At 33.6% G+C, this 23,242-nt stretch overlaps 4 protein-coding genes and 1 non-coding gene across 8 annotated transcripts; 2 read left to right on the forward strand and 3 right to left on the reverse strand.

Moving 5' to 3' along the window:
* Positions 1 to 749: 749 nt before the first annotated feature.
* On the reverse strand, positions 750 to 822 carry Trnav-uac. Its single transcript has one exon. It is a non-coding gene; the product is annotated as a tRNA-Val (tRNA).
* Positions 823 to 1,110: 288 nt separating this feature from the next.
* On the reverse strand, positions 1,111 to 9,813 carry LOC117241729 (collagen alpha-1(I) chain-like). The gene is made up of 18 exons (XM_033507761.1): positions 9,231 to 9,813; positions 8,092 to 8,298; positions 7,661 to 7,977; positions 7,047 to 7,541; positions 6,400 to 6,907; positions 6,029 to 6,270; positions 5,752 to 5,949; positions 5,202 to 5,669; positions 5,097 to 5,141; positions 4,562 to 5,020; positions 4,310 to 4,471; positions 4,051 to 4,212; positions 3,602 to 3,979; positions 3,246 to 3,515; positions 2,534 to 3,147; positions 2,245 to 2,453; positions 1,976 to 2,160; positions 1,111 to 1,884 (listed from the first exon to the last, which is right to left on the reverse strand). Exons 1-18 carry the CDS (start codon positions 9,367 to 9,369, stop codon positions 1,525 to 1,527), a joined length of 5,418 nt encoding a protein of 1,805 aa, XP_033363652.1. The 5' UTR covers positions 9,370 to 9,813; the 3' UTR covers positions 1,111 to 1,524.
* An 857-nt stretch (positions 9,814 to 10,670) lies between these two features.
* Positions 10,671 to 14,242, forward strand: LOC117241613 (probable ATP-dependent RNA helicase DDX10). Its single transcript, XM_033507487.1, has 12 exons — positions 10,671 to 10,883; positions 10,952 to 11,143; positions 11,229 to 11,501; positions 11,642 to 11,763; positions 11,841 to 12,042; positions 12,116 to 12,278; positions 12,356 to 12,539; positions 12,627 to 12,803; positions 12,895 to 13,109; positions 13,184 to 13,380; positions 13,466 to 13,863; positions 13,973 to 14,242. Exons 1-12 carry the CDS (start codon positions 10,788 to 10,790, stop codon positions 14,103 to 14,105), a joined length of 2,352 nt encoding a protein of 783 aa, XP_033363378.1. The 5' UTR covers positions 10,671 to 10,787; the 3' UTR covers positions 14,106 to 14,242.
* LOC117241612 (isocitrate dehydrogenase [NAD] subunit gamma, mitochondrial) lies at positions 13,865 to 22,942 on the reverse strand. 4 transcript variants are annotated; one of them, XM_033507486.1, is made up of 5 exons: positions 21,499 to 22,690; positions 20,803 to 21,427; positions 20,294 to 20,708; positions 16,437 to 16,665; positions 13,865 to 16,275 (listed from the first exon to the last, which is right to left on the reverse strand). In XM_033507486.1, exons 1-5 carry the CDS (start codon positions 22,603 to 22,605, stop codon positions 15,337 to 15,339), a joined length of 3,315 nt encoding a protein of 1,104 aa, XP_033363377.1. In that variant the 5' UTR covers positions 22,606 to 22,690; the 3' UTR covers positions 13,865 to 15,336. The 4 variants fall into 4 exon arrangements, with proteins under 4 accessions (XP_033363377.1, XP_033363374.1, XP_033363375.1 ...); XM_033507482.1 differs by lacking the exons at positions 13,865 to 16,275; positions 16,437 to 16,665 and adding an exon at positions 18,749 to 20,198 and having other exon boundaries at positions 20,298 to 20,708; positions 21,499 to 22,942; XM_033507483.1 differs by lacking the exons at positions 20,294 to 20,708; positions 20,803 to 21,427; positions 21,499 to 22,690 and adding an exon at positions 16,777 to 16,930 and having other exon boundaries at positions 14,436 to 16,275.
* On the forward strand, positions 17,410 to 19,051 carry LOC117241614 (chromobox protein homolog 1-like). The gene is made up of 4 exons (XM_033507488.1): positions 17,410 to 17,542; positions 17,933 to 18,040; positions 18,124 to 18,361; positions 18,450 to 19,051. The coding sequence occupies exons 2-4, from the start codon at positions 17,945 to 17,947 to the stop codon at positions 18,674 to 18,676; spliced, it is 561 nt and encodes a 186-aa protein (XP_033363379.1). The 5' UTR covers positions 17,410 to 17,542; positions 17,933 to 17,944; the 3' UTR covers positions 18,677 to 19,051.
* Positions 22,943 to 23,242: the final 300 nt, after the last annotated feature.

Raw genomic sequence — 23,242 nt, forward strand, 5'->3', positions numbered from 1 at the left:
AGTAGGTACGAACGTATTTGAAGAAGTACCATCACTGATTTGCGACGCGCAGCGAGCTGAATCCTTCGAAGTTAAATCCGATACGACGCGAAGAAGGTGGCGATAAAAGCGGCCCTGCACCGTCACTTTGGTTTTCTTGTCGCGAGAAGAGAACGAGCTGGAAGTGTGAACCGCCGACCACCACGACAAGATACCACCTGCCCTTTCTCACGGTTCGCCCACGCATATAGCGCCATTCTCGCGAATTCCTTCGATCCCTTCTGGCCTGAATCACTTCTCACTTTCTTCAGCCCTTCCCAGATGCGAATCGATATGGTTCGCGTAGCTATCCAGCCAACTCCTACGGAGTTCTGTTCGTGGTAAGCCTCGACTGACAAGTTAATTCACTCTCTACTCGTTCCGAGCAAATGATGCATGGGGACTCAATGGAAACACCGTGTGACTTAAGGACGTCATTTTTAACCACGTTCTATCCGTTGTCGAGCAGCTATGAATCTTATCAATCAATCTGTCTTTCTTGATGTCTATATCTCCGCATTGTTGACAATTTTATGTGTCATCCTCGTAGTCAGTGATAGATTCGCATTCTGATATTATTATTTCGTGCTGGTTTAGAAGAAAATATGTATAAAAAAGGTAGATAGATAGATAGATACTTGTTTTGTGGTCGATTGTGGTCGTTTATCAAATTATTAGATAAGCAATTAAAAAGCAAATGGAAATTGACATAAAAAAATAGTAAAAATAAATGGTTCCGACCGGGATCGAACCGGCGACCTTCTGCGTGTAAAGCAGACGTGATAACCGCTACACCACGGAACCGACATGTCTGAAGCTCTTTTCATATTTTTCACATTATTCATAATATACAATCTTTATTTCTATTTATATTCACAAAAGTTATTCTACTAATTATATCTAATAGTACATTTAATTGCACAATACGAAAAAAACACTCAATTTAGATAATAACAAGACCAGGGTTTAAGATAAAAACTGATAAAAATTGTATATAAGTATGAAGGATTAAATTCAATTGAGATTTGTACGTATTTAGAATCAATTAAAATTATATTTCAAGGCGGGAATAACCTTATAAAGTGAAAGCAATTTTATGTATTATTGCATTTTATTTATAAACATGTGAAAATTCGGCGTATATCGCACAGAATTAATGTAGATCACATACTTATGGCAGTGGTTACAATATTAATAATATACATATATATAAATAACAGTGTTAATACATTGTATTGCACCTTTTACATTCTACTTAAGTTCTGAATGGCACTTTTTTATTCTTTCGAACGTTTAAATCCGAAAAGATAATGATAATTGATATAAGTACACGGAAAAATATAATAGTCCTCACTATTGTACGTCTTAGTAAGAGAAATTTAGATGATTAATAAATTATTATCTGCTGATTGATATTACAGTGTCAAGGAAAAAATGATAGAAAATAATTATCGAATAATTTACAATTATACTTCAGTCTTGCCAATAGAGATTTGATAATTTGATTTACTTGAAACAAATGGGTCCAACTGTAAAACCAAACGCTTGATGCGGCAATCCATAATCGACTGGGTAAAAATCCACCAATGGTAACTGTTGAAGCTTTTTACTGTAAACCAAGAACACTGTATCTCCTTTGCTTTTACGCATTTTACAATTGTCCGTAACGATCTGTGGCTTGATACCGGTATATGAAAATTCATCCTCGTTAGCACCAAGCAGTCGTAAAGATGAATTATAATTAAAATTCAAAACATTGTACCAAGCAACGCTATTAATGCAGGTATAAGTGAAATTTTGATAAGCTTCTTGGCTCAATAAACGCAGAAAATTTAATTGCACTACCCCAATAGCTTCGTATGTAATCTATAACATAACATACGATGGATAAGAGATTTTTATATTTTATATTTCAATATGTCATACAGGACTTCTCGTTAGATGAATGTAAACTCACTTTAAATCCTCCGCGCAAATTCGAGTACCAATCCGTTTTATTATTTTCTTTCCTCCATGGTATATTGGGCATTTGACTCGTGTGAATATCAGGGTATACGCAAGTTTCGCCCATATTCGTCATATTGCAATAAACATATACAGAGTCGTCAGCCATTCCTAAATTTGGATCGATCCAGTACCAACCTGTTTTGGTAACCGTTATTTCGTAAGTTTTCAAACAACTGACAAAATCAGTAACCTCCGAACGAAGCAAATAGAATTACTGACCATCGTGAAAATGAGGATGGCCGTAAAATAAATCCTTGCAAGTCCTTACAGGATTTTCTCTGCTTCCAATCGGTTTGCGTATTCGATCCAATTCTTGTCTCATGGCGTATATAGAACTGTACATGTCCAAGAATTTTGGGCCAAATTCCTCTTCGATTTGATCATCCTTGTCCAACGTTTCTGAATCTTTCTCTTTCTCGTCTTCCGCGCTGCGAATAATAGTATCATCATCAGTAGTAGTACATTTACAGACATGAAAGTCAAACATACAATGCCTAAAAGGTCTTACGTATTTGTCGAAATATCGCGCTTCCTTCGAAGAATTTGTTCTCTCGTGAATAACAACTCCGGAGGAATCATAGGTTGCTCTGCAGGTGGTCCAGGAGGACCTGGAGGTCCCGGAGGGCCGAGTTCGCCTTTTGGTCCATCGTTTCCAGCATTACCTTTGGGTCCTATTGCTCCTTCTATTCCTGGAAGTCCTGGAGGTCCATCGTTTCCTTTGAAACCCAATAAACCTGGTGGCCCTTGGTTACCCTTGGGTCCTTCGAGTCCTAGAGCACCTCGTGGTCCTTGTTCTCCCTTCTCACCCTGTTCTCCTTTGACTCCAACGTGTCCCAATTCACCTCGATGCCCTTTGATTCCTCGTTTACCTCTGTCACCCTTTGGACCTTTTGGTCCAACCGGTCCAACTTTTCCTGGAGCACCAACAGCTCCTGACATCCCTGGTGGACCATTTTCTCCAGCAAGTCCTGGCAATCCTCTTACACCTGGCAAACCTGATGGTCCTGGAAGACCCTGAGATCCTATGGAACCTGGAGGTCCCTGCGCCCCAGGCGGCCCCATGTCTCCTTTTTCACCAGGTAAACCTGGACTACCTTGCACTCCCGCTGGACCTTCGGATCCCTAAATAATAAATTAATTTTCATTACTAATTCAATACTGTTATTTGTTTAAAACAAATCCTTAAGATTTATCATTGTCAAGACTATAATAATGTATACTCGTTTTCCAGCAAGGCCAGGTAATCCTTCCTTTCCCGGGGGTCCAATCTCTCCTGGTGCGCCAGGATCTCCTGGTTTTCCATCTTCACCATTCTTACCAGGTTCCCCTTTTGGGCCGACTAAACCTGGTTCTCCTGGAGGTCCAGGGAAACCAGGTGGTCCTGCATTACCTTTTGGTCCTTCCGGACCATTTATACCACGACTTCCAGGCGGTCCTGGAGGTCCACTCTTACCTTCTTCTCCCTTTGGTCCTGGAGGGCCTCTTTCGCCCTACGATACACGTTTCGTTAAGTTATAATAACGTAAAATTTATTTCCATAAATTTTTATTGAAATAATTATAGTATCATTCCTTACTTGTTTTCCTTCTGGACCTATTAAACCTGGAAGTCCTACCGCTCCAGATTCTCCTTTTGCTCCTTGACGACCTTCTACTCCCGGAGGACCTTGTAAACCTTCAGACCCTTTAGGGCCCCTTGGACCTTGTTCACCTGGATTTCCTGCCGGTCCTACAGGACCAACTATGCCAGTATCCCCCACTTCTCCTTTTAATCCTGATGGGCCAGGCAATCCTTGTGGCCCTACGGGACCAGGAGGACCTGATGCACCAACGGGACCATCTTCGCCTTTTGGTCCTCGCCTCCCGATTTCTCCAGGTGGTCCCTTTTCTCCTGGTAAGCCGATAGCGCCAGGTTCACCTCGAAGTCCTTGTGCGCCAGGTGCTCCTGGAGGTCCCTGTGAAAAGTAAATCATAATTTACATTTTACTATTATGCTGTCGTATGATTACAATTACATTACGCTTACTGTTTCCGCTTGAGATCCTTTAAAGCCTTTTTCACCAGGTGGTCCAATATCTCCTTTGTCTCCATCTTCTCCTGGCACTCCAACAGGGCCAGGAGCTCCTGGTAAACCACGTTGCCCTGGTAAACCATCTCGCCCGGTAGGACCGACTGGTCCAGGCTCGCCCTGATAAGAATATGTATTATTTAATATGATTCATAATTTCGGTATCGCTTTATTATCATTTTAGTCATTTATTTTTATACTTGTATGTTATTATTACCCTGTCGCCTTTCAATCCGACTGGACCAGGTGGTCCTTTAGGTCCTTGCTTTCCTTGAGGTCCAGATTCGCCATCTTTCCCAGATTCTCCTTGAGCACCTTTATCGCCTGATGGACCTTGCGGCCCAGGTGGTCCTATCTCTCCTTTTGCACCTGGCATTCCCTGTTTTATAGAGAAGAGTTCAATTAATAAAAACACGTTACCTTGGAAACTTTAGTTATTATATTATTAGAAAGACAGACAAATACAAACCGGTAAACCATTTGCACCCCGTTCACCAGGAAATCCTGGTAGACCACCAGGACCTGGTGAACCTTCTTTTCCTTGTAAACCAGGTGGTCCTTGTGGCCCTTCTTTGCCTTGCTCTCCTGGGGAACCTGATTCTCCGGGAGCTCCTGGATTTCCTGGACTTCCAGGTTCTCCTGGTTGTCCAGGTTCACCAGCTGGACCTTGCGGTCCGATAACACCAGGCGCACCTGGTGGACCTGGCGGCCCAGAATCACCGACTGGTCCACGTTCACCAGAAGGTCCAGGGATTCCATCTTTACCATTGAGACCAGCTTGCCCAGGAGATCCCACAAATCCACGAGGTCCCTCGACTCCTGGCGTACCAGATTCTCCTTGTAATCCCGGAGGGCCTGGCTGGCCAGTATCACCTTTCGGTCCTGGCAATCCTTCGGCACCTCTTCTTCCACGAGCACCTCTAAATCCCTTTGTAAAAGATATTCTATTAATTCTTTTATGTGACAATATCATCGCTAATATTATTATGTATTTCCTTACGTACCCTAGGTCCTGGTTCACCACGTTCTCCTGACGCGCCATTGTTACCCTAAAATAACGAAATGATAAATCTCATTGTATTAAATTTTACTTGATAGGCTCCTTTTACCCTTTCTCCTTTATCTCCACTAGGGCCTTCTCTTCCTGGTTGACCTTTATCACCTTTTTCACCAACATTTCCAGGATATCCAACAAAACCTGGAGGACCAGTTTTACCTTTTTCACCAGGTAGTCCAACTAAACCGGTTTCACCACGTGGCCCTTCGAAACCTTTTGGTCCTTCTAAACCTTCCAATCCAGGAATTCCTTGTGGACCTGATAATCCAGGTTCTCCCTTCGCGCCAATGTCACCTTTCTCTCCTTCTGGACCTCTCTCTCCCTTTTCTCCGCGTTCACCAGGCGATCCACGTTTGCCTTCGTCGCCTTTCATGCCACGGACTCCCGGGAAGCCTATCGGACCTTGCGGTCCTTGAGGCCCTTGTTCACCTTTCATCCCAGGAACGCCTGGATTTCCCGGATGACCAGGAGATCCATCTGCTCCCGACAGACCAGGAATTCCAGGCTTCCCTTGTGGACCCTGATAAAATTGTTAAATAACTTCGTAGAAGATTTAATAAAAAGCAAATACTTTTTAAAAAAATTGTATCTAAGTAATTTACCACTAGACCAGTTGGACCCAAAAGACCTTGAGGTCCGGGTGGTCCTACAGGTCCAATTGGACCCGGAGAACCTGGCACACCTGGAGGGCCCGGTGGACCAGTATTGCCTTTTGCTCCTGGTGGACCTTCGCTTCCAGGAATACCTGGATTCCCTGGTAATCCAGGGAAACCTCGTGGGCCTATGAATCCTCTAGGTCCCTAAAGTAATTTCAAAAGTACGATCTTCCGTTTTTATATGAATACAAGTATATTGTTGTATAATATTTTCGTTATTCACCATTTCACCCGGTAAACCTGGTAAACCTGGAGGACCATCATCACCCTGCATTCCTTCATGACCTGGTAAACCTTGTTCACCGGTGGCACCTATAAATCCTCGTTCGCCTTTATCTCCTGGTAATCCAGGCAGTCCAGGCACACCCTGTTCTCCTTTCATTCCTGGTGGTCCACTTAAACCTCTTTCTCCGTCTCTCCCAGGTCGACCACGTCTACCCTCCCTGCCAGTATTTCCAGGAATACCTGTATGAATTTATTAAATGTTCCAATGTTTGTTTTGTCAAAATTATGCTGTTGTAACATTTAAATATCCAACTTAACAAATTAATGGAACTTCGGGACTGTATACAGAAAAGAATTTATAAAACTGACCTCTTTCGCCACGAGGTCCAGATTCGCCAACTTCTCCAGGTTCTCCCTTCTGACCTTGAGGTCCAGGTGGTCCTTCGGGCCCAGCAATACCTGTAAGACCCATAGGACCTTCGGCACCTCTCATAGCCAACATATGCTGTGAAAGCATTTGTCTCAGAGCTTCCGCTTGAGTATCCGGTCCTTTCTCGTTTCCTTGCTGGTTAAGTGCTGGAATTATGAACACGTTTCCCGGTGGGCCAGCCGTGCCTTGCAAACCTGCTAACCCATCTCTTCCTGGTTCTCCTTTTTTACCAGGTGGCCCGGGCACCCCTGGTGGCCCCGGAAATCCCCGTGGCCCAGGCGAACCCCTACTACTATAATAAGCTGGATTGTAATACGATCCTTCCAACGATTCCGAATATTTCAAACCTCCTTGAACTTCTCTAGATAAATTGTCGGAAGTTTTAGAAATTTCTGGCGTTGTCGTTTGATAGCGATCTACTTCGACTGAATCGATGTTGTTGAAAACCTACATAAACATTTATTTAATAAATGATAAAACATTATTTATATTCCTTTAACCAATATTTTTCTCAAGTTCAATATGTTATGTTTTTAAGCAAATGAAAAACACGTTTTATTGTCTATTATTATAACGATTAACTCACGGCACTTTGATTGTGAAGGAACGTCTCCACAGTTGGTCTTGTTGCATATGTTGCATTCACTGGCCTATAAGCTAACTTGTAGTTGTCGCTGTCTTCGGTATCCTCGTTCCCTTCTTCACTCCCGTTCTCATAATCATCCTCCGTTCCTTTTACAAGATTTTCATCCTGCTCATTATACGAAGCATTTGGTCCAGATCTCTCAGATGTTCTGCCATAACTTCGAGGCGGGTGCAGATTGTCGTAATTCGTTTCATAATACGATCCAGCGGTTGAGAAGGGTTTAACCGGAGAACTAGAACTTGGGTCTGTCTGACCGTCGCCAATATTTGTACCCTCGTAATAAGTAGACGAGGTTGTACGCACGACGGAATTATAATTCCGCATATTCGAACGATCACTTTGTCTCGATTGACTTCTACAATTTGGCGCGAAAATCGTGCAAATTTCGTAAGCTGCGTCTGGTATCGGTGCAATCTTCAACATTTCCAGACCACCCTATGAATAATTCGAAATAAACGAACAAACCGTTAAACTGAATTCCGTCTTAGATTTCGTGTAGAATTAAACTCGTATGTTGTAATCAAGCACAATTAATTTGAATATTCTCCACTGACCATATACATGTTACCATCGACGATCTGTTGGCCGATAATTATGATGCCGCTGACGCTAATCGTTTCGTCAAGATTTCTACTTAATTCTTTGGAAATTTGTTGAGTACAATCGAAAATTAGCGTGACAGTATCGCCTTTGATGCTGATTCCTAGACGGTGCCATTTTCCATCGGATATATCAATACCAAACGAAATTGGTTTATCCTCATCATCCGGAGTTGTACTGTAGTAAAGAGTGACATCATTGCCCAATGATAGTACCAACTGTTCCTCACCACTGTCGCTGTAGATCGCAAACAACGTGGCAGCCGAGGATCCTAATTTTGTGATCGTTAAATTGTATCGGTTATTATCTTATCTATGTGATTATAATCTATGATCCGTAAAAGTACGATCAGGATAAATGTAAATCAATTAAAGAGAGTACTAACCGATTTTTGGCTTCGCGACGACTAAAATGGAAAAATCACGCGGTATACCAGTCGGAAACAAAGTGTTCGTATTGATCGTCAGTAGCGCGCTTTCCGTAATGTCATATGCTATTGTATCATTTCTGTGGCAACGATTTTCGGTTACGATCACTCCAACGGGCTCTTGGTGTATTCCCGTACCATCCATCAGGTCTACGATATTCTTTTCTGAAATTGTGAAATACCGTGATTCGCGTTCACTTTAAATGATTACTAACATATGCCTAAATAACATCAAAACTATGATTTTTCTAGAATTTCTTATTTAACAAAGTTCTTGCATACACAATTCTAGACATGTTTTCATAAAAAAGATATTTTGAAAATGTTTCTATAAATAAAATTTACGTATACTTTCTTCAATGTTAAAGTTTTCAGCGATCAGAATATCGTCGAAAACATACTTGCATCGCAATAAAATTTCACATAGATACATTTCATAGATAGATATAGCGATAGCATATATATATAGCATATGTAATTTCTTAACTAGCAATGAACCTGTTTTAGCCGAAACTTATGATTTTACAAGGAAAGGGAAAGATGCGATTAAATAAGCATAATAGTACGATGACGGCACGACGAACAACCCAATAACCCCTAGAAACCCAATAACCCCTGATCTCGAAAGACGTAACTCATCGCGTTTAAACCAGTTTCATTAACAAGTCCTCTTTTCCTGAGTGGAACACGCAGTTTTGCATGCTACGAACAGTGGCTCAATTAATGCAATAGAGATCACTTAAAAAGACATTCACTAGCAAATGGACTTGCTATTACATAGTTCACAGAATGATTATTTCAACTCGTGTACTTGTACATATCACACGGTGATCATTTAACCTATATAACTGGAATCTTATATTTTAAAGAATTATTTCTTTTTAGATATACATACTTATTCAGGTTTGTTCGATATAGATATTATTACAAATTACGAAATGCAGACATACGATCATAAAATCTGCTTTGAAATAGCGTATTCATTTTGGCCTGTCGTTTTACTGTTCTAAATCGTATACTTATTCGTCAGGACACAAAGTCAAACTGATTGTTAAGTTAGTCAAATTGTGATTTAAAAGGAATTGTTGCACATTTACCCATGTCTTGCAAGATAATATCGGCTAGCACCGGATACAGTGCTAATGCTACGAGAAGACAAAATGCCCAAGAAACGGAGTGGATATTGCGAGGCAGTCGCAGTGTTCTCCATTGCTGTTTCACGTGGTCCCGCCGCATGCTACCCTTTCTTCGTCAAATCATGTTTTTCACAGGGAACTTTTTCTGATACCAATCACCGTAAAAAGAACGCGCACTATCGTTAAAGCCACTAACGAACCGATCGGATGTGAAGTCGAGAAAGCCCGAGAAATTTATCTGAATATAATCGTTGTCACAATGCAGTCGCCCTTCCCCACGCGTTTCCTCTTCTTCTACTTCGATCCCTCCTTTCTAATATTCTATCTCCCCGCTTCTCTTTCACGTAAACGCCGATGCAACGATCCACATGCATTCCACACATGTGTATTTTAATTACAATCCCGCGTTTCTTCTGTTGACACTGATTCAGATAACACGTGGCACATCGAAAATGTGGTGCATTATGATCTACCCAGGGTAGGAATCTTTTCATCATCGAAATTTTTCTTATGAGAATACAAGCGAAATTCTATCTTGAATGTCGTACTGTTACATTATATATACTTGCAAAAGTTCGTTCGAGAAAAAAAAAAGAAATTGTTCCGCCAACGAATGTGGTCATCGTTTAACTATGAAACTTTCAATTAATTACTTCCTCGATACTTTTGATTAACTACTTCCCGACTTAAGTTACTTTATAAGAGTTCTCTATTCGGACCGAATGGAAATCAATATTTATCACGTTAAAGAGTATTAGTCGCAACGCATTTGAACGAGTAAAAGGTAATTTTTTTTTACGTGATGTATAAGTATATTTGTTCATTGATAGATTGATTCATCTATTTTTAATCTTTCGAGAATAATCGTATTGGTCACTGATCGAGCCTAATGTGCTAATTAATATAATGTATTAATCAATAATATAAGCTAAGAATATTTTGGGAAATAATTATTTTAAATTATGATATTTCTGTCAGTTTATCACACTGCTAAAAATTAATTAATCTATAAATAAATTCGTTCAAATTATTTGTGCAGCAATTAATACCATATATGTACTTATAGGATACTATAACCTTTATATTATAATATAAGGCCAATTACTATCTTAAACATTTAATTAATTCTATCGATAAATTACCGATGATATGTATTATCTGTTAAAAACTTGAAAGCAGATATATATACATACATATAATTTACTAAGAAAGTTAATAATTCAAATAATTATTTTTATTTATTTTATATTTCGTATACCTCTTCGCTTTTAAAGAAAATTATTAATACATATAATGTATTCGTTGCATATAGTTTAAATACGAATATTAATGTACTTCGCTGTTCTATTTAAATATTCAAATATGTATTCTTGATATGCACATATCTGTAGTAAGTCAAGCAATACTGTTGCAGTTAGCGCCTAGTTGTACAGTGGCGTTGTAATTATATGCATCAGTTGTTCACATAACCTTATAAATAGGTTATATACAACGTTCCTTAGATAAATCTAATATACAATGCCAAAGAAACAAAAAGTGAAAATTTACAATACGAAGAAAAAACCATTTCCTGAAACAAAAATAATTACTAATCTACAATCTAAATATGATACTGTAAGTTCTAATTTCTTTTTTCAAGACTGTAAAATTTATAAGATTTTATAAGATTTATATGTTTACAGATCGATGAAACGAAAATAACAAAATTTACAGATCTTCCACTCTCACCGAAAACTTTAAAGGGTCTGACAGAAAATAATTATATTGCAATGACAGATATTCAAAGACAAAGTATTGGATTAGCATTGCGTGGAAATGATATATTAGGAGCAGCAAAAACTGGCAGTGGGAAAACTTTGGCATTTCTTATTCCAGTAAGAGATTTTATTAAATTTATGTAGTACTTTAATAAAGAAATTTGTAACAAAAATTTATAATAAAGGTCTTAAATTGTTTAAGGTCTTAGAGATATTATATTGCAAACAATGGACAAGATTAGATGGACTTGGTGCACTTGTTATTACACCAACCAGAGAACTTGCTTATCAAATATATGAAACACTAAGAAAAGTTGGTCGACATCATGATATTTCTGCTGGTCTTATCATTGGTGGAAAAGATCTAAAATTTGAAAAAAGACGTATGGATCAATGCAATATTGTTATATGTACTCCTGGTCGTTTGTTACAACATATGGATGAAAATCCACTATTTGATTGTATAAATATGCAGGTAAATAGATACAGGAATATAAGTGGATCATTTGATGTGAAAATGTTAATTAGCTTAATCAGCATTAAACAGATAAATAATAATTAAATAATAACAATGTATTTTTATTTATATATATCTTTTATCTATCACAATTGTAGGTACTGGTATTAGATGAAGCTGATAGATGTTTAGATATGGGTTTTGAGCAAACCATGAATTCTATTATTGAGAATCTACCTCCAAAACGGCAAACCCTTTTATTTTCTGCAACACAAACAAAGTATGCATATTAAAAAAGAAATAAAATATAATCATTCTTTATACTTATTAGATTATGTTTATTTAATTTTTTAACAGGTCCGTAAGAGACTTGGCCAGATTGAGTTTGAAAGATCCTATGTATGTGTCTGTCCATGAACATGCTACACATACCACACCTGAAGCACTTGAACAAAGTTATGTTGTTTGCGCTTTAGAAGACAAAGTTTCAATGTTGTGGTCATTCATACGTAATCATTTAAAACAAAAAATTATTGTTTTTTTCTCCAGTTGTAAACAGGTATAGCAATATTTGTTATAATTTATTTCAACTAAATATGAAGAATAATGTTATGGTATCTATTATCTTTAAGGTAAAATATATATTTGAAGTACTTTGTCGATTGAGACCTGGTATAAGTTTGTTAGCACTTTATGGTACCTTACATCAACTTAGAAGAATGGAAATTTACGAAACTTTTTGTAAAAAACAATCTGCAGTTTTGTTTGCAACTGATATTGCTGCTCGTGGGTTAGGTAAGGAAAAAGAATGATTCTTCACGTGGTTCTAAATTAGCCTGAATATCGCTATTTATAATCTAGATAAATTTTAGATTTCCCTGCTGTGGATTGGGTTGTACAAATGGACTGTCCTGAAGATGTAAATGCTTATATACATCGTGCTGGTAGAACAGCTAGATTTCAACAAAATGGTGAATGCTTGTTGGTTTTATTACCATCTGAAGAAAAAATGATTGAAAAACTTAAAGAACGCAAAATTCCAATATCCATGATACAGTGAGTTAAAAGTCTTTCTTAAATAAATAATTAAACAACTCATGATGTTTATATATTCAAAATATATATATATATATATATATATAGAATTAACCCAAATAAATTGCAATCTCCACAACGTAAAATAGAAGCACTATTAGCAAGAGATGTTTTGTTAAAAGAAAGTGCTCAAAGAGGATTTGTATCATATATAAAATCAGTCTTCTTAATGAAAGATAAAGAAGTCTTTAATGTTCGTGCATTAAATACCGATTTATTTGCAAGGTATAGTATATATATAAATACACGTAATAATAATTTTAATGACATAAGCAACTTTTGATTTATTGTTTTGCAATTAATTTGTTTGTTTTAGATCTCTAGGTTTAGCCATACCTCCAAGAATTCGATTCCTTCAAAGAATGGAACAAAAACGACAACCATCTGATAAAAATAGTGAAAAAATGAAACAATTTACTGCTAATGATAAATTAAACTGCAATGTAGATGAGCAAATAAGTGACTATAAAGAAAATAAAGAAGAAAAAGAAATTAGATCTCCGACAATAAGTCCAAATAACTTTGCACTTGGTATAAAAATAAATGTTAAAATTTATCAAATTATGTATTTTTTTTTATATGAATATATTTATTTTCTTATACAGATGATAGCGATGATGATGATATATTAACTGTGAAACGAAAAAATATAAACCTTGATGATATACCAATTGAAATCAATGATAAACAGGACGAAAATGTAAACAAAAAGAAAGCCGTTACAAAAGCCGCAATAGCTAAAAAAATTCTTCGAAAAAAAATAGTACCAAATAAAAAAATTACTTTTGATGATAGGGGAGAGGTTTGATTCATTTTTTCTTGCTTTTTCCATTAATTATAAATATAAATCTCTCAAATGTGCAATCATAACATATTTCACTTTACAGGAATTACTAAATCCCTCTAAAGATAAAGTTTCTGAATTAGCTAGACAATATGAAAATGAAGAAGGTTCTGGAATTAATATAGAAATAGCTAAACAGATATTACACGAAGAAGATAAATTTGATAAGCAACGCTTTAGGGAAAAAATAAAAGAAAAACATAGAGAAGAAAAAAGGAAACTAAAAGCTAGCAAGAAGAAAATAAATGATAAAAATGATGAAGATGATCGAGATGAAACTGAGAATACTATAAACGACTATGCTAGTGAGGAAGCAGACAGTGATTTAGATTTATCCTGGTTACCAGATCCAGATAAAATTTATGGCAAACAGCAAGAAAATTATGAAGAAATTATGAATGTTCCAGAAACACAGGAAAGTGAAGAAAGCAGCATACATAGGTTTGCATTTTAACACCTTGTATTAAATCATTATGTCTACAAAAATATATTTGTTTTATTTTTAATATTAATTTTATATTTGGTACACATATTTTTTTATCATTTACAGATCATCTAAAAGAAAACTCATAACACAAGATGAATATAAAAAGAAAAAGAAGAAACAAAGAACGTGTCATGAAATAGATAATACAGATTTAAAAGTAGATGAGGAATTAGCATTACAACTTCTACAAAATTGAATTATTATATCAGGATTTTCACTGATCAAGATTTTAATAATTTTTATATATTCTATAATACAATATTGTTAATACTAAATATTTTTCACTATCTAAACATTTTGTAAATGAAATAAACTAAATTAAGTTCTCGGATATATTGTACTCTAAATCATTTGTTCAGTGAATTATCATTAGCATAAAATTATTAAAGTCATGTATAAATATTACATAATTACAAGAAAATATTTTTATTTACATCTGAAAATATTTCAGATGTAAATAAAAAAATTTACATCTCAAACACGTTTTATAAGAATAATTACAATATTTAATTTCTATTGATATTAGTACTTATAGCATATATTTTACAAATTTTGAATATTAATAATTCAGTATATTACAATGTCTTTATATTACATGAAATATCACTATAATACAGATATCAAATTTGTCATTTTACTTAAAAATTGTTATAATTTTGTGCGATTTACACAATTGTATAGAATTCCTTTTAAGTAGAGAATACATTTACTACTGTCAACTGCAATGATATTTTAACATTATACCAAACACAATGAATATTCTTTCTAAAAAGCAAAATTAAATATATATGGTTCTACATTATTACGAGGGTGAGTCAAAAAGTAAGTTGCATTCGTCTATAACTTTTTGTGTATTAAAAATATCTTGAGGAAACTTGGCAGCGAAGTGACAACATTTCTCAATACTTGTGTTCTAAGGTTATATTGATATTTTCGACATAACGATTGCCTTTCATTTGTTATCAATCGTGAAACATATCGCGTTCGTCGGATCGGACATTCACACTCGGCACGATCCACGAAGATATACTAGAAAAATTCAAGTGAAACGTATAGCAACTTCCGTACAGTCTAGACCCAGACCTTTCCCCTTATGACTTCGATGTCTTCAGGCTAATAAAAAAAGATGTTCCAAAGTGATACGGCTCTGATGAAAAAGGTCGAAGTGCGACGTGAAAATGGTTATCGCAAGTTGAAAGACAATTCTTCAACGATGCAATAGAAGAACTGGTATCGTGATATGATAAGTGTCTCAATAAATATTGGGATTATGTAAAAAAGTAGTACTTAGATTCTATTTTCAAATAAATACTAATCAAATAAAAACTAACTTCAAATACTGAATACTTCATTTTTTTAATACAAATACTACTTACTTTTTAACTCTCCCTCTCATATTAAGTTTAGCAAGATACACTGTATCAGTCTTAATCAGATGCTGTTTTAATATATTTCATTATAGCATCAACAACTTCTCTACTGGTAGCTTGTCCACCAAGATCACGAGTATGTATACCTTGGTTAATAGTTCTATTGATAGCATTTTGAATTAACGTAGCATGATGCTTATGTCCAAGATGACGTAACATATCAACAGCAGCATTTAACATTGCAATAGGATTGGCAATATTTTTCCCAGCAATGCCTGTACCAGTATTACGAGTACCTGGTTCAAACACTGTATAATGGTCACCATAATTTTTACCTGATAATAATCCAGCACCACCTAATAAACCACATACTACATTTGATACAATTGCCCCATATAAATTGGTTGTTAACACTATATCAAACTGATGTGGATTGGAGACCAATTGCATACAAGTATTATCAATAATCATATCATTATGAGTAATATCTGGATAATCTTTTGCAACTCTTTTTGATGTTTCTAAAAACAACCCATCAGAAAGCTTCATTATATTTGCCTTATGAACTGTGGTAACTTTTTTTCTTCCATTTCGCTTAGCGTATTCAAATGCATATCTTGCAACACGTTCAGAATTAGTAGTTGTAATAACCTTCATACTTTCCACAACACCCTGTACACTTTCATGCTCTAACATGGCATATTCCCCCTCTGTATTTTGTCTCACAATAACAATATCAATATTTTTATGCCGTGAATTTACCCCAGGATATGATACACAATGTAAGACATTTACATAAAGATCTAACTCATTTCGAAGAGCAACATTTCGGGAAAGTACACCAGCTTCTGTACTACGAGTTTCAATGTTCCCTTTTAGTGCTACACCATTTCTACGAATTGATGTAATAGCATAATGTAAATCAATATTGTCATCTGCATTTGGATCAATATCTACATCTTCAAAATCTACTGGTACACCTGCATAACTGAAAACCTATAAAAAATATATAAAAAGATTATATAAGACTTTCTGCTTTAACATATTGTTTAAAAATTTAACAGGACATTTAATGTAATAATTTAAAGAATATAGAAGTAATGACATATACCTAAAAGATCATTTTTTACTAAAGGTATATACAAATTTTGTCGTACCTCTTTTACATAGGTCATCAACTCTGGACCAATTCCAGCACCAGGCAAAACAGTAACTGTGTGTCGTCCTCCATAGTGAGCTTTTGGTATAGGCATTACCTTTTTAATAGATGGAGTTTTATGTTGTATTTCAAATGCAGAGAGTGAAGCACATCTATGAATTTGAGATACAACAGTTTTTGGACGTAAATACTTAATAACTGATCGGGCAGCCATTTTGAGTATTATTCTGCGAATTAATTATAAAATATAATTAAATTTTAATATTAATTATTTAATATCAATAAATTACATGGTTTGATCACATACTATTACTTTACAAATTCTATTTTAACAATACCTTGAAAGTCCTTGCCAACAATGCCAACAATGCCAACTCCAAATTCCAAACTTCCAACGCCGTTTAATCCATAACTTTTATAAAGAGTGGAAGATCAATATTAAAATTTTAAATAATAGTGCCATCTACAAAAATAATCTTTAATACCATGCACAGTACAAACTTTATATAACGTTAAATATTTTTTAATACTATTCTGTATATAATGCGTCATGTTATAACATTATATATTATAATTTTTATAAAAGATTTAAAATATTAATTATTTGGCTAAATTATTTGTTAGAAAAATTAATTTTAGAAATGATTGCAGTACATCAGCAAACTTCAATATTTTCAATATTAAACAAAATATTTATTGTATTGCAAATCAAAAAGTTACATATTTTGTTTTACTAACAACTTTTATATAAAAATTACCAAACAAATGATATTCTTTAAGAAAAGTTTAATGTATAATGAATTTAACGTTTAACACTTCAACAAAAACCATTATTTATAGTAAAAATGTATTATATTTTAATGCCATTTTTGTAATAATTATGATGTTTTGCGTTTTAAATTAATAGATACTTATAAAGAAATGTCAATGACATAAAATATTTTTTTACCTCAATGAACAATAAATTTGTAAAATCATTTGCGAATGATATGTTGGTCACACTGTCATTTTTCGCGGCAACGCGGTAATAAGACGCTAAAGCGCCAGAAAGCCCGCCGCATCATTCGTAGTTGCATCTTTGCTCAATTTGTATCTATTCTCTAAGTAAGTATCATAATTACAAATAGTGGCCAGACAGTTATAGATGTAATCATAATTAATATTAATATTAGTTTATATTATTCATTAGCGATTAGCTTTTACCGTAAGTTCACAAGAAAAATCTTTGATTGCTTCCCGGCTGTCGTACCGCCATTTTGCATCATGGTCGTTTTTCTTAGCATCTTTGAACCTTTTTCTTACAAAATTGTTGAATATATTGTTATTTTATACTGAAATAATTTTTCCAAAGTTATTTTTTGTATGAATTTATTATTTATATACAACGAATTATTTTGGCTATGACTGTATATTCAATGTCAATACTTTTTTTTAGTTATATGGTGTATAATTTTTATTTTAATATCCTTTGTTATATATAAAATATATTTGCAGTATTAAAACAGAATGAGCAAAGGGAAGGAATCATCCCCTGGAGAAAGCGCAGGAGGAGAGGAATTCAGCGTTGAAAAAGTTTTAGATAGGAGAGTGGTTAAAGGAAAAGTATGTGATTTTGAATATATATTATACATATATATTTCTTGTATATTCGTTAAGATTACTGTTTGTTAACTACATATTGTTAGGTTGAATATTTTCTAAAATGGAAAGGATATTCCAATGAAGAAAATACATGGGAACCAGAAGAAAATCTTGATTGTCCAGATCTAATTGCACAATTTGAAGAACAACGCAAAAAGAAAGAAGCAGCTGCCACTGGTAAACGGCATGAAGATAAAGAACAAAAGAAACGAAAAAGTTCATCAGGTGGTCCTGTACTTACTCATACTAAGAAAAAAATGACTGAAGATAAGAAACCTGAAGGTAAAATTTATTTTTAGCTCCTTAAACAATATATTTAAATAATATACATATAACATGTTTTTAATTACTTCGCTTTAATTGCACATAGGTTTTGACAGAAATTTGGAACCTGAACGAATTATTGGTGCAACAGATTCAAGTGGAGAATTGATGTTTTTAATGAAATGGAAAGGAACAGATGATGCAGATTTAGTTCCTGCTCGAATTGCCAATGAGAAATGTCCGCAAATTGTGATAAAGTTTTATGAAGAACGATTGACATGGCATAGCCCTGCTCATGACGAAGAAAGTTCAGTAAAAGCTGATGCAGAGTAGCGTTCAGCCTTCCGATATACATATACAGCACGCTTTAGAATATGTCGTATATAAAAAATAGCGTGTACAAAATGAAAAATATGAAGATTTATTGATCATTGCACAGTCATACTATAAATTTTAATGTTTTTTTTACGATTATTGATAACTTAAAAATTAAGAGATAGGCCATCCTTATTATGTTATTGTTAGTCAAAATATAATTACTCTTAAACTTAAAAACAGGAAATATACTTCCATAAAATCTATACTCGCAACTTCTTTTGCAACTGTTACATTTTTGTATGAGGATCAATAAAAAGTTTATTTTTCATTGTTAATTTAAATGTAAAGTTTAGTATGTCCAATGTAAATTAGAACAGTATGTATTTCGAATGTAACGTGTTTTTCTATGTAATTTTTCCTCTGATTGCTTAATTTGCAATTAACTTTTAAGTAGATGAGCGTGATTATACGATAGTTGCGGTTGTTGCTAAAGAAGTTGAAAGCTTGATTATTTTTATTCAAATACAACGTGACAGTGTACAGTAAGTACAGAAATATGAATGAAAATAATCTTTTAATTTGTAAAAACCTTTTTGATGATAAAAATACTTTTACATAAGATAATAGTGTTATTATAGTGGAAGTATCGAATATTTCTGTCAAAAAAAAAAAAAAAATAAATCTTTTTACTGTTTTTGTAAATTAATCTTTTACATAATGCATCAAATTGAAAATATGTTAACTGTCTATTAACGATTTAAATTATCTTTTTTACAACATTCAGTATCAACAATGTAATGTAGATTAATGTTTTTGTGTCTAGTAATTATGAAAGTAAAGTAAAAAATTGTTTTAGTATATAGGTATATGTGTAGTTCCTTAATTTGTATAACGTATCAATTAAAGCATCCATTTTTTGTAATTTATAAATGCTTTAAATCTTTAATACGTTTGTTACTATTGAAAGATTGTTAACGTATAACATACACAATTTTTCTGGTGGCAGCGAACACGGCAAGAAATGCATGCTATATAAAAGCTTTTAAAATATATTTATTTTATAATTAATGTTTAACCCTTTTTACATTTCTTTTAAAAATTTTGGAACCTTTCCGTTTATTTCTATTTAAAGAATTTCTGAGTTTCTGATGTCGTTTAATCTCCCAATCTATTTGTTTCGAACTTGCACCATCCAAAGTATTAAATGCATTTGTGCCACCAGTTTTACCTTTTTGTTTACTATGTTCTTCTAACATTTCTGCAAATTTTTCCGCTGATACAAATATGTTGCTATCAATTCCTTTTGGATTTTTATTTTGCTTCTTTGATTGAATACTATCATCCAAAGCTTCATCAATGTCTTCATCAAACTCCAAATCACTAGCATCATCGTCATCTAGATCAATATCACTTAAATTCTGTAATTCATCATCAGTATTATCATTATCTATATTTTCTTCTAACTCATGTATATCGTGAGAATTATTACTATCTTCACTTTTATTATCATCAAAATATTCATCTTCTTCCTGAATATCTACAAATATAATAAATGTTTATTTTTAGTTTTCATATAATATGAAATATCTTAAAAATAATTTCTAGATTAAGTAAATTACAAAAAATAGATACATACCTTTCTTCTTTCTTCCACTTTGAATATCAGCTGCAATATCTAAATCTCCAAAGTCTTTATTATCTGTTAATCTGTCTAACATGTTGTCAAATTCTTCGCTATTAACACTCTCTATATCATCATCTTCAACTTTAAGTTCGTGTTTACATTCTTTTTTCTTTTTTAAATATCGGTATAAATATAATTCATCAACTGGAATGCGTTCTTCTCTTTCATTGAGATATGACATACTATCAATTGGAACACATCTAATACCTTTAGGTGTATACCCTGCACGTTGTGCTAAAGGGTCATTCCTTCTCTGCACTTTTTTATCTTCTAACTTTTTTGGATTTTTAAAAACATAACGATCTAGAAAACGCATTAAGGATAAATCTTCTAACGGGTCTCCTGTGTAATCGATTGGTTTCCCTATAATTATAAAAATTATATGTTACAATTTTAATATGTTAAATTGATTTTATATACAAGTAATACATGTGAAAATAATTGTACTGTGAAGTACCTTCAAGAATAGTATTTGCAAATAATGCAACACTTGGATGATAATGCTTAGATAATGTTATGAACTCTGTATTTAGACCTCTAGTTATTCCAGCATAAAGGGGATTGCGACAAAAGGGGTCATATTCCTTATGTGAATCGAAATCAATTTTTATGTTATTTCCTGTTTTATTTTCAGAATTAATTTCCTTATCAATATTGTGTTCAGATATAACATTCGTTAATAAAATGGAGTCTTCTAATTTGGATCTATCATCAGAAGGATAAGAGATATTTTTATTTTCTGGACTTAATGAACTATCTTTAGATTCAAGATCTTCATTTTCAATTTTGATAAAATCTCGAGGTTTTAATAATAAAGTTTTTAATTCCTTATTTGTCTGTAAAACTTTGGATATCACATATAAAGTAGCACATGCCATATTTGCAGGAAAATATAATATGATTTGTAAAGTTCTTTTGACAAAAGCATATGAACGTTGTTTGTTACGATCATTTTTTAGAACTCTGAATAATAGATTAAGAAACAGTGCACGTTTGTTTGCCACCCCAATTTGTGGATCTAATAATTTCCGATAAAAGGTTGAATAAAATCTGTTTGATTGGGCTTCATCTTTACCTGTAATCTACAGGAACAAAAAAAGAAATAAAAACGTTGGACCTCTTATAATTAATATATTATAATTTACATACTTACCTGATATAATAAGTTAAGTGCATTTAAAGAAACATTAAAAGATCCAATATGTACAACTTTGTATACAGAGTCTATATAATCATTCAATATATTTGAATCCATGTTTGCAAATGGATATGCTCTATTTACACCAGCTAAAATTGCTCCCATCATTCTAGAATCTGGCTCTCCTTTTTTTAAACAAGCTTTAAAAAAGGCAAAATAAACTTCAATGAGTGTAGAAGCAAGCTTTTCATCCTTCTTAGTTAGAAGAAATTGCGTCAATAAGCATATTGCATAGTATTGAGCACGTTGTGCTACATTTTTTCTAAATAATAATTTTTGAACTTCTCGTAATACAACAAGTTTCATGTTGGGATGTTCATATAATAACTTATTTAGACAAAATATAACTTTAGATCCTATTTTACCACTTGGATCTCCTATTTTGTTAACAATCAATTCTAATAACTTATGTTCTTGTTCAACATTTCCTATTAATAAATCTTTCATTGTTGATATTGCTATATCACGATTTGCATCCACGGTATCAGATGCAATAGTAGCTAAAGACATTACAAAATGTTCATACTGTTCATGTAATTGATCTTCAAAATACCAATGAGCCATTAGTTTTTTTCTTGATAAACCTAATTTAATAAGTGCATCTCCAGAACTAAATTTGTCAAGTTCATCTAAATTTTGTTCCTCGAATTTCAGTAATTTAAATTTAGGATGAAGTAGATCTGATAAAAACAGATCTTTTAAAGATTTTATCACCATATTGCATTGATTATGTTTTGCAACTCGTACTTGATTTATAAGCTTTGTAAGTCGAGTTAAATTGTATTTTGGATTGTCTTGCACTAATACGATAGCAGCTGCTACTTTATCTGAGGTTGTACCCTGTGTTAATGCTGTTCTTAACCATACTGTTTCTGAATCAGTACATTTTGATTCTTTTAATTGGTAAACAGAAGTTTCTGCATCTAAATATCTTTTTGCTTCATTTTTTAAATTCGATATTTCTATTTCAGATTTTGAATGTTTACATGGTTCCTCTTCTTTAGGATATTCTTCATACCACTTAGCACTCTTTGTGTTCACTTCTTTAAGTCCCTTTTTCATCTTATTACAGATGAAAATTCAAGTATTTACGTAAAAATATATTTAGAAATATTAAATGAACAATATATACTTTGTAGGGGAATATTCTTGTCTCGTGGTTAACCTCAATATGATATGAGTATATTAATTTTAATCTTAGTTAGGTTATATTTTCACGATAATAAAGAATATTTACTACACAAATATCAATTAATGTTATTTTAGAGAACCAAAAATTGTTAACTTTTTTACAATCTTGTAGTTTACGACATGTAGAATCAGAAAGTATAAGGGGCAAGAAATCCACTAATTCGAAAGTTTTGACTATAGCTACAGTCATACACGTGTATATAAATAGGTCTCGACAATAACGTACAAGTCCCACGACTTAAACTTTGATTATTATTGTTGTTATTGATGTTATTATTTTGATGTATTTTAATTCCCTTACTAGTATTCCCTCGCAGTATTTTAATTTCCTCACATAACGGCACCATATGAAATTTCCAAAAGTACACGTTACTGATGGTATTAAAATTAAAATGATGATCCCCCTCTATAGAATCCTTCATTGTCACATTTATGTTTAAGACCGTACCTTTGGATTCATGCGAATGATTTTGTAACATTATTAGTCACAGTTAATAAGCAATTCTTC

This window comes from Bombus vosnesenskii, unplaced genomic scaffold (genome assembly GCF_011952255.1).
Source record: "Bombus vosnesenskii isolate JDL3184/JDL3185 unplaced genomic scaffold, Bvos_JDL3184-5_v1.1 scf7180000016261, whole genome shotgun sequence".
Taxonomy (NCBI): Eukaryota; Metazoa; Arthropoda; class Insecta; order Hymenoptera; family Apidae; genus Bombus; species Bombus vosnesenskii.

Excerpts from the sequence above, each read along its gene's own strand:
- LOC117241613 (XM_033507487.1), top strand. The coding sequence starts at position 10,788 with ATGCCAAAGAAACAAAAAGTGAAAATTTACAATACGAAGAAAAAACCA. Across the intron at positions 10,884-10,951 it reads TACAATCTAAATATGATACT|ATCGATGAAACGAAAATAAC; the intron begins GTAAGTTCTAAT and ends ATATGTTTACAG. Across the intron at positions 11,764-11,840 it reads TTTTCTGCAACACAAACAAA|GTCCGTAAGAGACTTGGCCA; the intron begins GTATGCATATTA and ends ATTTTTTAACAG.
- LOC117241729 (XM_033507761.1), bottom strand. The coding sequence starts at position 9,369 with ATGCGGCGGGACCACGTGAAACAGCAATGGAGAACACTGCGACTGCCT. Across the intron at positions 6,908-7,046 it reads TCCTTCACAATCAAAGTGCC|GTTTTCAACAACATCGATTC; the intron begins GTGAGTTAATCG and ends ATGTTTATGTAG. Across the intron at positions 1,885-1,975 it reads ATTTGCGCGGAGGATTTAAA|ATTACATACGAAGCTATTGG; the intron begins GTGAGTTTACAT and ends GTTATGTTATAG.
- LOC117241614 (XM_033507488.1), top strand. The coding sequence starts at position 17,945 with ATGAGCAAAGGGAAGGAATCATCCCCTGGAGAAAGCGCAGGAGGAGAG. Across the intron at positions 18,041-18,123 it reads GGAGAGTGGTTAAAGGAAAA|GTTGAATATTTTCTAAAATG; the intron begins GTATGTGATTTT and ends ACATATTGTTAG. Across the intron at positions 18,362-18,449 it reads TGAAGATAAGAAACCTGAAG|GTTTTGACAGAAATTTGGAA; the intron begins GTAAAATTTATT and ends AATTGCACATAG.
- LOC117241612 (XM_033507486.1), bottom strand. The coding sequence starts at position 22,605 with ATGAAAAAGGGACTTAAAGAAGTGAACACAAAGAGTGCTAAGTGGTAT. Across the intron at positions 21,428-21,498 it reads CACTTAACTTATTATATCAG|ATTACAGGTAAAGATGAAGC; the intron begins GTAAGTATGTAA and ends TTGTTCCTGTAG. Across the intron at positions 20,709-20,802 it reads TGCAAATACTATTCTTGAAG|GGAAACCAATCGATTACACA; the intron begins GTACTTCACAGT and ends TTATAATTATAG.